Below are 15,498 nucleotides of genomic sequence, written 5' to 3' on the forward strand. Positions count from 1 at the left end.
CCCAAAGGGCTCTTTATTGAATAAGAGGGCTGACTTTGGGTCCTGTGTAAGCAGTAAGGTATGTGAGCAGTCTGTGAATGGACGTTATTTTAATGGCACACATGGGTGAGTCCGTGCATGTGTGCATGCGTAGACACACGTACATACACACGTACACACACAAATACATGCATGCACGTACCTTCAATGCCAAAGGGAGAGTGGCAAATGACATCATTCCCAGACAAAACTCATGTTCTCCTTTTATTCTCCCATCCATGTCTTTCATGAAGGTCCAGAGTGACCTGATGTTGAGGTCTGTTTTGGTCCCAACCCTGGGCATCTTCCCAAGGCAGGTAGTTCACTTCATTCAGAGTGCTTTCCTTGGGTCCATACGTGGCTGCTGTCTGCTGTTCAGTGTAAAGGGAACTGTTGGGAGTTCGGTCAGGCCCTTCCATTAAGGAAACACTTTACAATTAATTATCCTAGCCATTGCCCTGGGGCCCCTTCTTGTCCTGTGTGGTTTTCACTCTAAGATTGGTTGTTTGTCTGTTTGCTTTTTTGTGGATTTGCCCTTTCTTTGTCTTATGCTATCCTTAGGCTGAGAATTTCTTTACAATTATGAAATAAATTACTTACTTTTTATTTTCCAGGAATTTCTGACAATTTTTAATGTGTTATTAGAACACTTTGCTGGTTTTCAGTGCTCTTGGAGCTATACTTAAAAAATACGCCCTTTCTCTAATTCTGAGTGATTGAGAGTGGTACACTCTCTGACCTCCATCCTGACCTAAGTTTTCTTGTACTGCCTTTTCAGCATTGTTTCCCCATCCAAAGAGATGTGTGTTCTTCATAGCAATATAATACATACACATTGGGGGAAAGTTAGAAAATATGGAAAAGCCAGATGAAAAATGTTTCTAAGGTCTCATGTAAAAGTTTATTTCATTAATACCCAGTATGCTGAATTTTGCAAAAAGTTGCTTTAATCATGGAGTAGAATATTTGCATCTTATTCTGGGAAATGCCATTATATCACAAATGCTGCTAAAAATCTTAGAGCATATGCACAAGGCCTACAGTGCAGCACATCACAGTTAGAATAGTCTCAAATTCATTTGCTGCGTAGTGAAAATCAGAGCTTTTCCAATACTCAGTGATGGGAATGAAATATTTGGTTCAGCCATATGTGTTTGTGAGATAATCAGTCTAATGTTTTTCCAGTTTCATAATGAAAAAAAACCCTGAATACTCTTGCTTTTGATTTTTAAATCACTCCAAAATACAGTCATAAAGTCTGATTTTGAAGTAGCATAGTTTAATCAGTAAGCTTCCTGACTTAGACAATTAGAGGTTTATTTTCCTTACAAAATAAGACGTCTGTGGCTGGCTTGACTAATATCCCTCTTTCCATTCTGTTTTTTATCTTTCCATTCTGTTCCACTCAGCATACAGGCTAGTATTTAATGCTTACAGGATGTCTGGGCATCACAGGTACCATGCCCATGTTCTGGGAGAAGCATCAGCTAGCTGATTCCGTGCACTTCAACAAGAAAACATTAGCCTTCCTGGGTACTCTACCAAGTAGGGTTTCACTCGAATCTCTTTGGACGGAACCATCACATGATCACACTTAGTCCTTTTAGATAGACACGCAGCGTCTTGGAGCAAGATCATGATATTCATATGTTAAAGAAGAAAAGAAAAGTGGGTTTTGGCAGGCAGGTAGCAGTGTTTGCTTTTGAGACTCATTTCTATTGCAGTGCATGATATTTATGAGGCTCAATATCCTTTTGGAGGAATTGGTGAATGCTACCAATTGCACTGTAGTCATTAACTCTGTGTATGTCCACATGGCTGTGCATTTATACAGATTCTAGTGTAATGTATAATTGAGTAAACAATCACATAGTGAAAGATATGCCTGGATAAAAATGACTTTCATTTCTTTCATTAGCCAGGCGATACCTGTGACAACCATCCTAGTCAGTTGGACGACACCCAGGAGGAAAAAGAGCTGCCGGGAGTTATCAAAACAAGTGGTTCCTTGGTAAGTGATAGCAGGAGAACTGGGGTTAGGGATGAAAAAAGAAGCCGTTCCTTCAAGACAATCATGCAAAGCTTCAAAACAACGCAATATAATTCAGGTGGCTGGACAACTACAGCTGTCAACATGCCTATCTACTTTGATTTGATTTGTAGGAAGCCATTCAGCAGTAAATGAACCCGAGTTTAATAGTTAAAGCCAAAAAAAACTACATGCTCTATTAAAACAGATACAAACCCAGAAAACCAACGATGGTAGGCATTTCTTTATGACAGATTTAGTTCCTTTCCATTTTTCGTTTATTTTGAAAAATTCTCATAAGAGTGTTGGTTCCATTGAGTCACAGCTCCACCAGCTATGGACATCAGGTCACAGGACAGCAGTAGGTGTCCTCAGGTTGTCCAGTGCTTCCCTGGTGCAGGGCGAACACCAGGCATCTTAGTTCTGACCACACTCTTCACCCTAGGTGTCTAGCACCCTCCCCTTCCCCATCCCCCTGCTTTTCCCCAGAGCCACTTCCACTCCCCACTTACCCAGAGGAGGGCAAAGTCAGGCAAACGTTGGGAGAAAGATCCAGCTTCTGTCAGTTTACAAACGGGAAAGATTGCTTTATTTATGGTTTAGCCAGAGCCTGTTCTCACGTCTGTTTTTACTTGCACTTCTATCCTAAGCTATCTTTTCTCTCCCTTGGTGGAGCTTATGTACTCTACCTTTCCTTTAATTTTTCCATCCTCATATTCCCTCCCCTAACTTCCTCCCAGGTAGAAAAAAGCAAAATGGTGAATCCAATAGGTTCCCTCCTCCCTACTGAGATGGTGTTGGGGAGAGACTGAGTTTCAAGGGCTCTGCTCATATTGACCCCAAATGTGGTTTCTCACACCTTCAGTTGTTTTCCCTCATGATTTGGAGGAGATAGTAGTTGTCTATTTCAAAAGTGTCTCCATTTGATTAGGAGGGAGGCGGATTTTGGAAAAGAATTTACATTATTCCTGGAATATTTCTCTCTGACCACGACTCGTGTGAATGTTGCTGGGATTCTTTTTTCTTTTTTTCATTATGTTTTGTTGACTCTACTAGGTTTTAGGAGAGAAAGGCTTGGTCATTGACTTAACTCTCCCATTTTATTCCAGAATATAATCCCTATTGTTTACAGAAATAATACATAACTCTTTTTTTTTATTAATTTATTTTATTTATTTTTGTCTGTGTTGGGTCTTTGTTACTGTGCGCAGGCTTTCTCTAGTTGTGGCGAGCGGGGGCTACTCTTCATTGTGTTGCATGGGTTTCTCATTGCAGTGGCTCCTCTTGTTGCGGAGCACAGGCTCTAGGCACGCAGGCTTCAGTAGTTGTGGCTCATGGGCTCAGTAGTTGTGGCTCGCAGGCTCAATAGTTGTGGCTCATGGGCTCTAGAGCGCAGGCTTAGTAGTTGTGGTGCACGGGCTTAGTTGCTCCCTGGCATGTGGGATCTTCCCAGACCATGGCTCGAACCCGTGTCCCCTGCATTGGCAGGTGGATTCCTAACCACTACGCCACCAGGGAAGCCCCAACTCTTTCTTTTTATATTAAAATTATCCACAGTTTTTTCTCTGCTGGTATTTCCAAGCTTTAGTTCCCTCGCCTTTTTTTTTAAATAGCATTTATTTATTTGTTTGTATGTTTATTTATTTATTTGGCTGTGCCGGGTCTTACTTGTGGCACGTGGAATCTTCTTTGCGGCACGCAGGATCTTTTAGTTGCAGCATGCGAACTCTTAGTTGCGGCATGCATGTGGGATCTAGTTCCCTGAACAGGGATTGAACCCGGGCCCCCTGCGTTGGGAGTGCAGAGTCTTAGCCACTGGGCCACCAGGGAAGTCCTAGTTCCTTCGACTTTATCACACAAATCCTCTACTTTTGAAAACAAATCAACTTTCTGTTTCAAGAACATAGTTGGAGCTTTCCAGTGATAAAATTTTGTTTGGTCTTTTCTCATCTTTTAAAATGGGCAAAAGATTTGAATAGACACCTCTCCAAGAAAGAGATTTGGATGGTGAATCATCTTATGAAAAGTGCTCAGTATCATTAGTGATTATGGAAATGCACATAAAGCCATGATGAGATAGCTCTACATACCCTGTAGAATGGCTGAAATTTAAAAAGCTGACCGTATCGACTGGTGCTAAGGATGCAGAGCAACTGGAACTCTCATACATTGCTGGTAGGAATGTAAAATGGTCCATCCGCTTTGGAAAATAATTTGGTAGTTTCTTAAAATATTAAGCACATGCCTTCCATATAGACCCAGCCATTCTACTCATAGATAATATATATTCATACGAAGACTTATCCACAAAAGTTTATAGCTTAATAGCCCCAAACTGGAAAGAACCCAGTTTTACCTGCAGCTAAATATATGAACAAATTGTGATATATCCATACAATAGAATATTTCTCAGCAATAAAAAGCAATGAACATTTGATATACAAAGCATGGATGGATCTTAAAATAATTATGCCATGTGAAAGAAGCCAGACAAAAAAGATTCAATTTATATGAAATTACAGAAAATGTAAATAACCTATAGTGAGGGAAAGAAGATCAGTGATTGCCTAGGGGTTGGTGAGGAGGAGAGGGAAGGAGGGATGACAAAGGGGCGTGAGGACATTTGGGGAGTGCTGGTTTTGTTCATTGTCTTGACTGTGGTGATGGTTTCATAGATCTATGTATTTGTCAGAACACATCAAATTGTATACTTTATAATCTATCTCAAGAAACCTTTACCAAAGATTCCATATAATATTTTATGATTTCTTTAATATCCAACACATTTATTTTGCAATAAGCTACTTACAATAAAGGAATTGTCTATTATAATATAGATGATTGTCTATTGTCTATATATTATACATGGTTGAATCTTGACTCTAGATCACAAATGCAACTAAATCTGGGCATTTACAAAAGATTACAGAAAATTTACAACCTGTACAGAAGGCTTACAACCCAGTCTACAGTCCTTACAAACTACTCTACAAATCACTTGTATAGATAAAAGAAACATTTTCCTTATGTGTAGTCAACATAAATGAATTAGTCATTAGAGGTGTTAGTTAACTCAAAGGCAAAGTAGTCGATCTAGTTTATTTCCATCTAGTTTATTTCCAATGTCTTAAGTCAAACTCAAATAGCTACATTTGCTATTGATTTATAATTCACTGCAAAATACAATCATACCTTCTGTTAAAAATGATCAATTGCATCTGTGTTTGCTTTGTAGTAAAGAAAATCTAAGGAACCTTGGTTTAAACAAGTAGGAATTTGTTTTAATCACAAAGTGAGCAACTAATGGTGGATAAACCAAGGCTAGTACAACTGCAGTGCAATGCACTGCCAACCTTAGCACGAAACTTCTAACTTTTTCCTTTCACGTTGCCACCATAACATGTGGATTTAATCCTTAAACTTATAAGATGGTTAGCAAACTCTGGATCCCATTAGGAACATGTGCCAACTGACTGTTCGTTGTTAACAGAAAACCTTAGCTCTCCTGGAGAACCTGCACAGTGGCATTTCTCATATTGCTCATTGACCTACTCTTGCACTCTTACATGACAATCTGGGTTTCTTTTCTCTTCTTTGGTTGCCTGAACCTTATTCCTTTATAAATAAGCTTTTTGTGTTTGCCCTCTCTACAACTTTTTTGAATTTATTGCTGGAATTCTGAACTTTCACAAGAATCAGCCCCTTATTTCATTCATCTTGGTGACTGCTCAGTGAGTTCTTTCTGAGAACTGATTTCTTTCTTCAGTTTCTGGACATTGTCTTCTATTATGTCTTAAGTTATTTTTTTCTCTGCATTTTCTATGTTCCCCCCTTCTAGAACACATATTAGATGGTTCCTGCTTTGCTTGAATTGAATTTCAGTATCTCCTAAATTTTCTCTCCTGTTAATCTGTTTGCTCTGATTTCTTCATCTTTATCTTCCAGATTAGTAATTTTTTTCTTGGTCATGATTCTGTTTTTTTTTTTAAGCTTGTCTTACTCCTTGTACATTTCAGCAAACATATTCTTATTTCCCAAGAACAACTTCTTTCTCTCTGATTTACCCATTATGGTAGCTGTAGGTTCTTGATTCATAGCAGCAATAGCCCCTTGAAGATAAGAATTATATTATTTGGAAGGAATGAGATTATTTCTGTGTCTTTTTTATTGATATATATATATATTTTAAAGTGCATGCATTTTAGGTATATAATTCAGTTTGAAGAAGTGTTTTCACTCATATAACTACAGTCAGTCAAAATAGAAAACATTTCCATCACCAAAGAAATTTCTCTCAGGCCTTTTCCAGTCAGTTGTCCTCCTTCTCCTGCAGAGGCAAACCCTATTGAGATTAATATGCACTCTTGTGTCTGGCTTCTTTCACTCAGAATAATTTTTAGATTTATCCATTTGTTGCGTGTATTAGAAATTTAGTCCTTTTATTACTAACAATAATCCATTGTGTAAATATACTATTATTGGTGTATCTATTCACCTGATGATGGACATGTGGACTGTTTCCAGTTTTGCGCTATTACGAATAACGCCGCCAATACATTCATTTAGTATAAAGGATGTATATTCTCATTTCTCTTTGGTAAAGATGCAACATAATTCAGATTGTTGGCAAACAAGCCACCCTCAGCCCCATCACCCATAACCCTTAAACTCAGCTAGGAATAATTCAATAAATCAGAAATAGCTAAATTCTGTCTTTTAAAGAAAGCATCTACAGGCAGAAACAACAACAACAGAAACTAATTTTTTGAACGTGTATCCTAAGTGAAGGATGTTGTCAACTAAAGCTTGGTCCTTGTGGGTGAGCTCATATGGAAAAATAACAGATTACCATGTAAATTGTTTTTCAGTATCAACTAAGAAACAAAAATTTAGTTTTTCCCAGTTATTTTCCAAATGTGAACATCCTGTGTGGAGAACATGCTAGCTTTTGGAATGCATAGCAGTAAGTAATACAAGCAGTGGAGTCCTGCCCATGTGCAAGCACCATCTGATTAGGGAAGCGCACATCTCCTGTCGGGTGACAGCAAGTGTCCCCAAGCTTACAGTGCAGGGAGAGCTTCTCACCAAGACTATGGATCCTGGATGTTTTTTCAAGTCCAGCTCCGCAGTCCCTCCACCGTACCCCTGTCTATCAGAATCCTGTCACAGCAAGAGGGTGGGATGACCCACCAACGCCTCCATCAGGGCTGAAAGTGTTCAACAAGGCAGAAGACACCAGCACATTTTCAGGTGGAACTACCATCCCTGGGCCCCTAAAGTTGTCTGCAATCATAATGCAAGTCTTTATTAATTTTGATTGATCACTGGAGGGAACTGCTATATGTTTCCTCTGCAATTGAGTAGGTTGATTTTACTAAAAGGCCAAAATTGTTGATTGTTTGTTTTTTGCGAGTGACTGGGGTGTACTTAACTTTAAGATGCATAGAGGGGGCAGGTGGGTTAGTGCAGTAAACACTCCCCAAATGCAAAACTGATGAAGGGAATAAAGAATTCTTCATCCAGGCAAAGCCGATTTCATTTTCAGTCACCCCTCCATTTCTTTTGTTGTGGTCTCCCAAGTTCCTTCTCTTTTAGACCCCTTCCTCCTTCAGTAACCATGGGGGATTGGTTCTAGGACACCCCAGGATACCAAAATCCATGTGTGCTCAAGTCCCTTATATAAAATGGTGTGGTATGTGCATATAACCTACACACACCCGCCTGAATACTTTAAATCACCTCTAGATTACTTATAATACCTAACACAATGTAAATGCTATATAAATAGTTACTGGCATATGCAAAATTCAAGTTTTGGTTTTTTTGAAATTTCTTGGAATTTTTTTTCAAATATTATCCATCCGGGTTGGATGAATCGGCAAATGTAGAACCCGTGGAGACAGAGGGTCAACTGTACTCAAACTAGGAGCCCACCCACCTCAAGGCAGTTAGTTCATTTTATTTAGGCAGAATTGGGGGGGGTGGTTCTAGGGTTATATTTAGGGGCTGTCTGCATGTTTAAAGAGGGATGGTCTACTTGACCTCTATCGATATTTTGTAAACAGCTCTTAACTATTTGCCTGTGGCCCTTTCCTACTCTTTGTACATTCTGTTATTTTTCTCTTCCCTCTCTAAAAAATTTTCTTTTATGCTGTTTTCAAGTAGAGGTTTTTATTTTACCAAATCAATTCTATTAGCTTTTCTTCTAGAAATTTCTATCAGCTATGGAATTCTTTGCTGGTTTCCATTGCTGTTAACAATCTGTTTCTTTTAAAAAAAAAAAAATATATATATATATATGTTTTCTGCCATTTTTAGTGATTTGGGGCGAGGGGAGTTAGGTGATTGTCAGCTTGCCATCTTGACTTAAATTTCTTGTGCTAGATCTTTTGTTCTATTTGTTCCTTTAAAGAAAAAAGAGTCCTATGGGTTTTTTGGGGTTTTTTTTGCGGTACGCTGGCCTCTCACTGTTGTGGCCTCTCCCGTTGCGGAGCACAGGCTCCAGACGCGCAGGCTCAGCGGCCATGGTTCATGGGCCCAGCCGCTCCGCGGCATGTGGGATCTTCCTGGACTGGGGCATGAACCCGTGTCCCCTGCATCAGCAGGCGGACTCTCAACCACTGCGCCACCAGGGAAGCCCAAGCGTCCTATGTTTATTTTATAAAGTAACACATACCATCTATAGAAAATTTAGAAAATGTGGTCAAGAAAGATGAGTGACAGTTTTTTAAAAAACAAAATATCGTATGTTTTTATAAGTATCGAATATATTCGATTTTGCCATAAGGTTCCTTCAGTAAAGAAAAGAATATTCATTTCTTAAATTTCAGTAATGCCCTTGTACACTAAAGCAAAAATCTACTTCAAGCTTTATAAATGAAAAAACAATTTGGTACTATTGCTATTGAATTCTAATCACTGTGAAAGATAGTCCTAGGGTCTGTTTAAAAAAAATAAGATTAGACAAGTTTGTGTTTGGCTGCATGTAATAGAAAAGTCGGAGTTGCTTTGCTTCACGTGGAGATGCTTAAGAGGGGGTGGTCCAAGTGTGGCAGGCAGCCATGTAATGCCCCTTAGCACAGACCCAGCCGTCTCTGCCATCCATCATCCTCACTGGAGCAAGATCCCTGGCAACTCCAGGCTGTCACCTAGAGTGCTGTCATGAGCATGTAGCAGCTGACCCTACTCCTTTTGGTCAGGAAAGCCTTAACGTTTCTGGAAGCACTCTTCTTAATATTACACTTACACCTCATTGACCACACTTGTCACATGATCACTTTTAGCTGCAAAGAAGCCTGGAAATCAAGTTCTCTGGTTTAACACCTCACTCCCTGGAACAAAACCAAGATATTGTTAAGGAAAATGGAATTTGTGGCAGACAAGAGCAGTGTCTGCCACAGGGCCAGGGTCTGTCAGAGGGCCAGGCATTTAGGTGGTTTGCAGTGATGAGCCCTGAAGGGCTGGTGCAATTGCCCATGCCCTGGCAGTCATAACTCTGTGTATTGCCACACATATCTAAATACGTACGCATAGTGGAATACACAAACGTGTTAGAAAGTATTTGCCTGAATAAGAATGGTGCTTTCATCTCTCCATTTAGCCAGATGATGCATCTTTCAACATTACTACCCTGTCAGATGGGTCCCAAGATGAAGAAGGAAGTTTTGCAGTTCCCAGGAGTGGCCCCATGGTAAGTCATCGCATGCCCAGATGATTGCATGTCAGGGCAAAATTGCAAATTCAAGGCAAGAAGAAGCAATTTTTTTCAAACAGATGAGAAAAACTTGAACTAACACTGTGAGGAAACCACAGCTGCCAATAGACCCATCAACCTTATAACAATTAGGAAGAAAGAGGCTCAAAACTGAGGAATGAATAGATCAGTTTGAAAGAGGACTCCATAAATTAATACTGACGCAGTGTTCTTTAGGAGCGTCAAGTATGGATCGATTTGTTAACTTTTGTCCCCTTGTCTGAGTTCATACAGATGATCTGTCCTAACTCTGCCATCTTAACTCAGAAGTCCTTTTACCTGCAGGATAAATTAAAATTTCCTCCTCCTGATATTGAAGGCTCCCCACTGTTACCTGTGTATCCAGCGTTGGATCTCAGGACTCATCCAAACAAACCCTCCACTTACGACAGATTCACTCACGTGGCCTTGAGTAGTAGAACTTCTACTTTCCTTTGTCTCAAACTCTCGTCATTCCTCCCCCCGCCCCACCTCCACTGGGAACCCCCAATTGGTGTTTCTGTGCAGGAGCCCTGGCAGGGTGTGGCATAATGGACCAGAAGTGAGAGACCCTGTTAGATAAAGTAGTGGTTCTCCACTGGCAAGTTGATGGAAGGCAAAAGAGCATGACAAGACGGGCAGATGGAGGGGGCACATTCAGTGTCCTCCTGGGCAGTAGTTTCTCGTCTGTTGTCGAGTTTGATATACCGGGTAGTTGATATGCACAACGCACTCCCAGGTCACCCCCATTGTTCAGGGAGATAATGCTGTTAGCCCCATGTGAATGAGTTTTTCTGTTGTGTTTTTAGATTTTTGGTTATGAGGTGGTTTTGTTTTGTTTCATAGTGATCATTTAAGAAGCATAAAATAATGTGAGTGATTTTTGTCAGTAGCACTCACTACAGGTTATAGCACTGATAGGCTAAGGGTTACCCACAGTTTCTGACCTACTGGCTTTAAATTCAGCTGTTACTTTCCCATTTAAGACCACGCATTGGAATGCAAATAAGTGAGAATATCTCTATTTCAGAGATAATCTCCAGTTCACCTCAGTTAGTGATGAAAACAAAGTAAGTCATTTGCAAACTGGTAACTCCTAGAAATGGGGAGTTTCCTACAGTAGACCTTACATGGTTGTGCTGTCCACCCACCCCGCACCCCGTGACTGAGGATTCTTCTTCTAAGTAAGGCCTTGCCAGGATCCTTCATTTTCAGTCTCAGCTGGAGGTACCCATGTGCCCAAGACTCAGCCCTAAGTCTTAGCCTCACCTCTACCTGTCTTCTCTGACACCTGTTGACTTTATCTTGTACATAGTTCTAGAGTATGTCTACTCCCCTCTTTTCCTACAACTACTTCCTTAGTACAGAAACTCATCATCTTTCTGTGTTACTGAAGCAGCCGCCTAAGTGATCTCCCGGACTTTAGCTTATACCCTCCATCTCATCCTCGCCGTGGCTGCAAGTCATCTGTCTAAAATGCAAGTCTTGCTCCATGCCTGCAGCAGTTCTCCCCACTTTCTAGTTAGTGTTAGTGTTAGGTAGTTAGAAAGCTCCTGTCTCTGACCTCTCGTCTGTCCGCTAGCTGACTTCACCTGTTCTATAAGCCAGCAAGAAAGTACTGTGTGTAGTTCTGTGCACACACCAAGCAGAACTTGAAGAATGGTGTTTGCACCGTTGAGTTGCTAAAGAAGAGGAGGTTGGGTAGGCCTGTTTTCTAGGCTTTTCCATGGCAGCTCTGTGACCACAATGCTTGTGACGTTTTTCTGTTTCTTCACTCTGCTGATTCATTGATTTATTCATTCACCAAATCTTTATTGAACACGTGTTGTCTACAGATAGGATCCTTGAAAGTTTGACAGTGTAAGAGAAAGAAAATGATCTTACATGGCAGTTATAGGTAGAGCCTCCTGGGGTAAGTTAGTCTCTCAGATTTCGTTTTTGTTTTCATTTTGTTTTTCTGAAAACTGATTGATAATGACATAAGTAAAAGTTTCAGCAGTGATGACACTCAAAAAAATTTCATTGGAACCTGTTTCTAGTGTGACTTACTTTGGATTGTTTCTCATAATATCTTTACTTTGAAATGTTAAACAAATTGGTTAGTTGCTAAAGTAGCCCACAGATGCCAACTTAACTCTTTCTGCACCTGTACTGAAAATCATTCTAGAACTTCTTACCATGATGTAAACACATTTTTGACTTCCCTGCTTCCTGATTATTAGGAGCCATGGGCACCCCGGTTTGGTTCCCCAGTTTCTTTTACATGGTGGGATTTCCAGTGATTCAGTGCAGTGGAGGCAAGGGCTTCAGGGGTCCTGGCCATGATGCCTATAAAGGTAAATCTCGCCGGCCTGTCAGGGAAAAATCTCACTGACTATTTACTGTTATTTCCAAGACTCCAGAGGCTCTTGACAACTTTCACTATTGGCATTTATGTTGTGGAATGGGATAAAGTAGGTAACCTAACTTTATCTTTTCCAAGGGGATAACCTTGGTTTGACCAACATCTTGTTTTTTCATTCTTTCATCTTTTTTACTTGTTTGATTTGCACCTTTATGATAAGTGAATTCTCTACGTATACAGGGTCTATCCTAATTACTGTGACTCTATGTTTTGTTTATTTTGTTACAAGTTTGCCATCATTGTTTAGAATCAAATTTTGTTTAGAATCAAATTTTTCTTTCCTCTTCTCAGAAATTTTTTTCTTTCAGATGAACTTACATTGAGGCTATCACTACCCATTAAATAAAAATCTTGTTAGTACTCCACTAAGAATTTCATTGAATTTAAAGATTGTTGGAGAGAATTCACATCTTAAAATATTGAATCTTCCCACTGAGAAAAAATTGTGTCTTTCCATTCATTTGTATCTTCTATCCTTCAATAAAATTTCATAATTTCCTCTCATATTTTTTCCTACACATTTTTTCATTTGTTAGTTACTAGGAACTTAATAGCTTTCATTGGTATTTTAAATGGTAGGGGTTTTTCATGGTATCTTCTTGTCTGTGTTTGTGGATATACAAGGAAAGTATTTTTGTTACTCACAAAAGTCTCTCATAGTTTCCTTTCTGAAAATTCTTTTTTTATTTCTTAGAATTTTTCATTTGATTTTATAATTTGTGCAGACATCGTCTGAAATACTGAAAGTTTTATTTGCCCAATCTTTAAAATACACTTAGCCCTCTTTATTTTTAGGTTCTGCATTCTAGGATTCAACCAACTGCAGGTTGAAAATATTCAGAAAAAAAAAATCCCAGAAAGTTCCAAAAAGCAAAACTTGAATTTGCTGTGCACCAGCAACTATTTACATAGCATTTACATTGTATTAGGTGTTATAAGTAATCTAGAAATGATTTAAAGTATACGGAAGGATATGCATAGGTTATATGCAAACGTCACAACGTTTTGTATAAGGGACTTGAGCATTTGAGGATTTTGGTGTCCTTGGGGGTCCTGGAACCAATCCCCCATAAATACCAAGGGACGATTGTAGTTATTCATCTTATTTACTTATCTTATTCAACCAACCTCAAGCACTTATAACATTGAATAATAATTATGGAGATCTTTTGATACATTTTTGATTTTCTCATGAATTCTTCTAAGTTTCACTATTAAGAAGAATATTTGTTCTGGGTTTCTGAGCCTTGTATTACTTTTATCAGGAGTAGAGATTGAGTTATATCAAATGATTGTATCATCTATTAAAATGAATGTATTGTTTTTCTTCTTTAAAAGGCAATTACTTTAGGAAATTACATTGATAAGTTTTTCTAATGTTGAACTATAATTTCATTGCTTAGTTAAACCCTACTTGTGTTATATTATTCTTTTCTTATGCTACTGAATATGATTTGCTACCATTTTAGCATTTTTAACAACTATTCTACTAAGTGGGGTTAGCCTATAATATATTTCTTTTTGTTATTACCAGAGTTATGCTAATCTTGGTACAAACATGTTGAGAACTTTGAATCTTTTTCAGTATTTTGGAGCTATTTATTAAACTTTGGTGTAAACACATATAATCTGTAAAAACTATTATATACAGTTTTATGCCAAGGTCTGGCATCACTGTAGACCTAATGCTTTGATTAATTTTTCAATAGATGGTTTAGGGATTATATTCCTTTCAATCCCAACTTGTATGAATTTGGTAATGTGTATTTGTTCTAGCAAAACATCCAGTTCATTTAAAATTTCAATATATGTTGGCGTGTGTGTGTGTAAACACATATGTACACAAATATATATATGTACATACACACATTTGTTTAGGTGCATAATTTAAAAATTTTCTGTGAAGGTAGCTATTAACTCCTTTTTTCTTCCTAAAATTTATGTCTATCAGAATGTAAATACTTGCCTGTGTTGGCAGTATTTTTTTTTAAAGTCACTACCTTTAATTAATTAAGCCTACTTTTTCTATCGTATTAATTTATTTAATCCTTATTAAATTTTTTCGTTCATTCTTGGATCTACTTGGATAATTTTTCCTAGTCTCTTGGGTTATAAACATTTTTCTTCTTTTTTTTTTTGAAATATATACTCATTTTAATGTCAGACACAAAAATTTCAGAATATCCCTTTTTAGAAGAATTTGCTTGGAACTTATCCATTACATCAACAACTTTTTTTTTTTCCTGAATTTTATTTTATTTATTTTTTTTATACAGCAGGTTCTTATTAGTCATCAGTTTTATACACATCAGTGTATACATGTCAATTCCAATCGCCCAGTTCATCACACCACCACCCCCAGCCCCTTGCCGCTTTCCCCGCTTGGTGTCCATTTATTTTTAAACTTTATTATACTTGTGTTTAAGGTTAAGAAGTAATCTGAATAATACTTTGGCTGTTCACATGGATTTTTGGAATTTATTACTCTCATTGTCTTTAATATTTAGTTTATAATTTCAGATGTCATAGATGGCATCGGAATGCCTTTAAATTCACATTTGGATAGATTTTGTAATTTTTATTATATTTTTTATTTCAAAATTGGTTACGTATTTGTCAGTGAATGTGGCTTATATACGTTCATCTCTGGGGAATTTGGCCTAGTGGATGCAAGAGGCGGATTTATCAGTTCTGATCTCAGATGCAGAAGAGGAATATGGGGAGCCTTATTGTCTGTAATGACTGAAGCACAGGCAGATTTAGTGTATAGAGTTATAACACATAGATTGAAACCATGAGAAAAAACCAAGCAGCCTGTCAGGAAGGTCAGAAACATCTTTCGAGTCGGTGAATTTCTCCTGTAAGTAATGAACACGGAAAATATTTGGTATGGTGTTTCTTTAATGTGAAGGAAATATCAGATAGTTGAAGTCTAGTTTTAAGAGAGCTCAAGCAGATAGTGCTAACCTTCTAAATGTTGGAATTTAAAATAATAATCCTTCAACCCTTACTCTCCAATCCCAGTGCAGTAGGATTTGGGCAGCAGAGCAAGCGTTGGTAGTTAGGAAGCTTTGCCTCTCCTAAAGCAGCTGAGGCCCCAGTGGGAAACTCTAGTGGTTGGGCATGTCGGGAAATGGTAGGATCCATTATGGACAAGCTAGGGAAGTTTGTTTTAAATGGGAGTGGCATTTATGTTTGAAATACATTAAAATCACTAGTGAAAGTATTTTAAAGATTCTAATATTGATATGTTTAATGAGTAAGTGGATGTTTTAAAATTATGAATACCAAGCACTGAGCCTTTTCATTCAACCT

General features: G+C 38.4%; 1 protein-coding gene across 1 annotated transcript in view; it reads left to right on the plus strand.

The window, feature by feature from the left end:
* The window catches only part of ARHGAP28 (Rho GTPase activating protein 28), a 146,474-nt gene that overhangs the window by 93,371 nt on the left and 37,605 nt on the right, over positions 1–15,498 (plus strand). Inside the window, exons 4-5 of the mRNA XM_065889472.1 lie at positions 1,937–2,029; positions 9,648–9,737. Of these exons, the coding sequence (XP_065745544.1) occupies positions 1,937–2,029; positions 9,648–9,737 (183 nt within the window). The remainder of the gene's footprint in view (positions 1–1,936; positions 2,030–9,647; positions 9,738–15,498) is intronic.

The sequence above is a fragment of the Phocoena phocoena genome, chromosome 13 (assembly GCF_963924675.1).
Source record: "Phocoena phocoena chromosome 13, mPhoPho1.1, whole genome shotgun sequence".
Classification (NCBI taxonomy): Eukaryota; Metazoa; Chordata; class Mammalia; order Artiodactyla; family Phocoenidae; genus Phocoena; species Phocoena phocoena.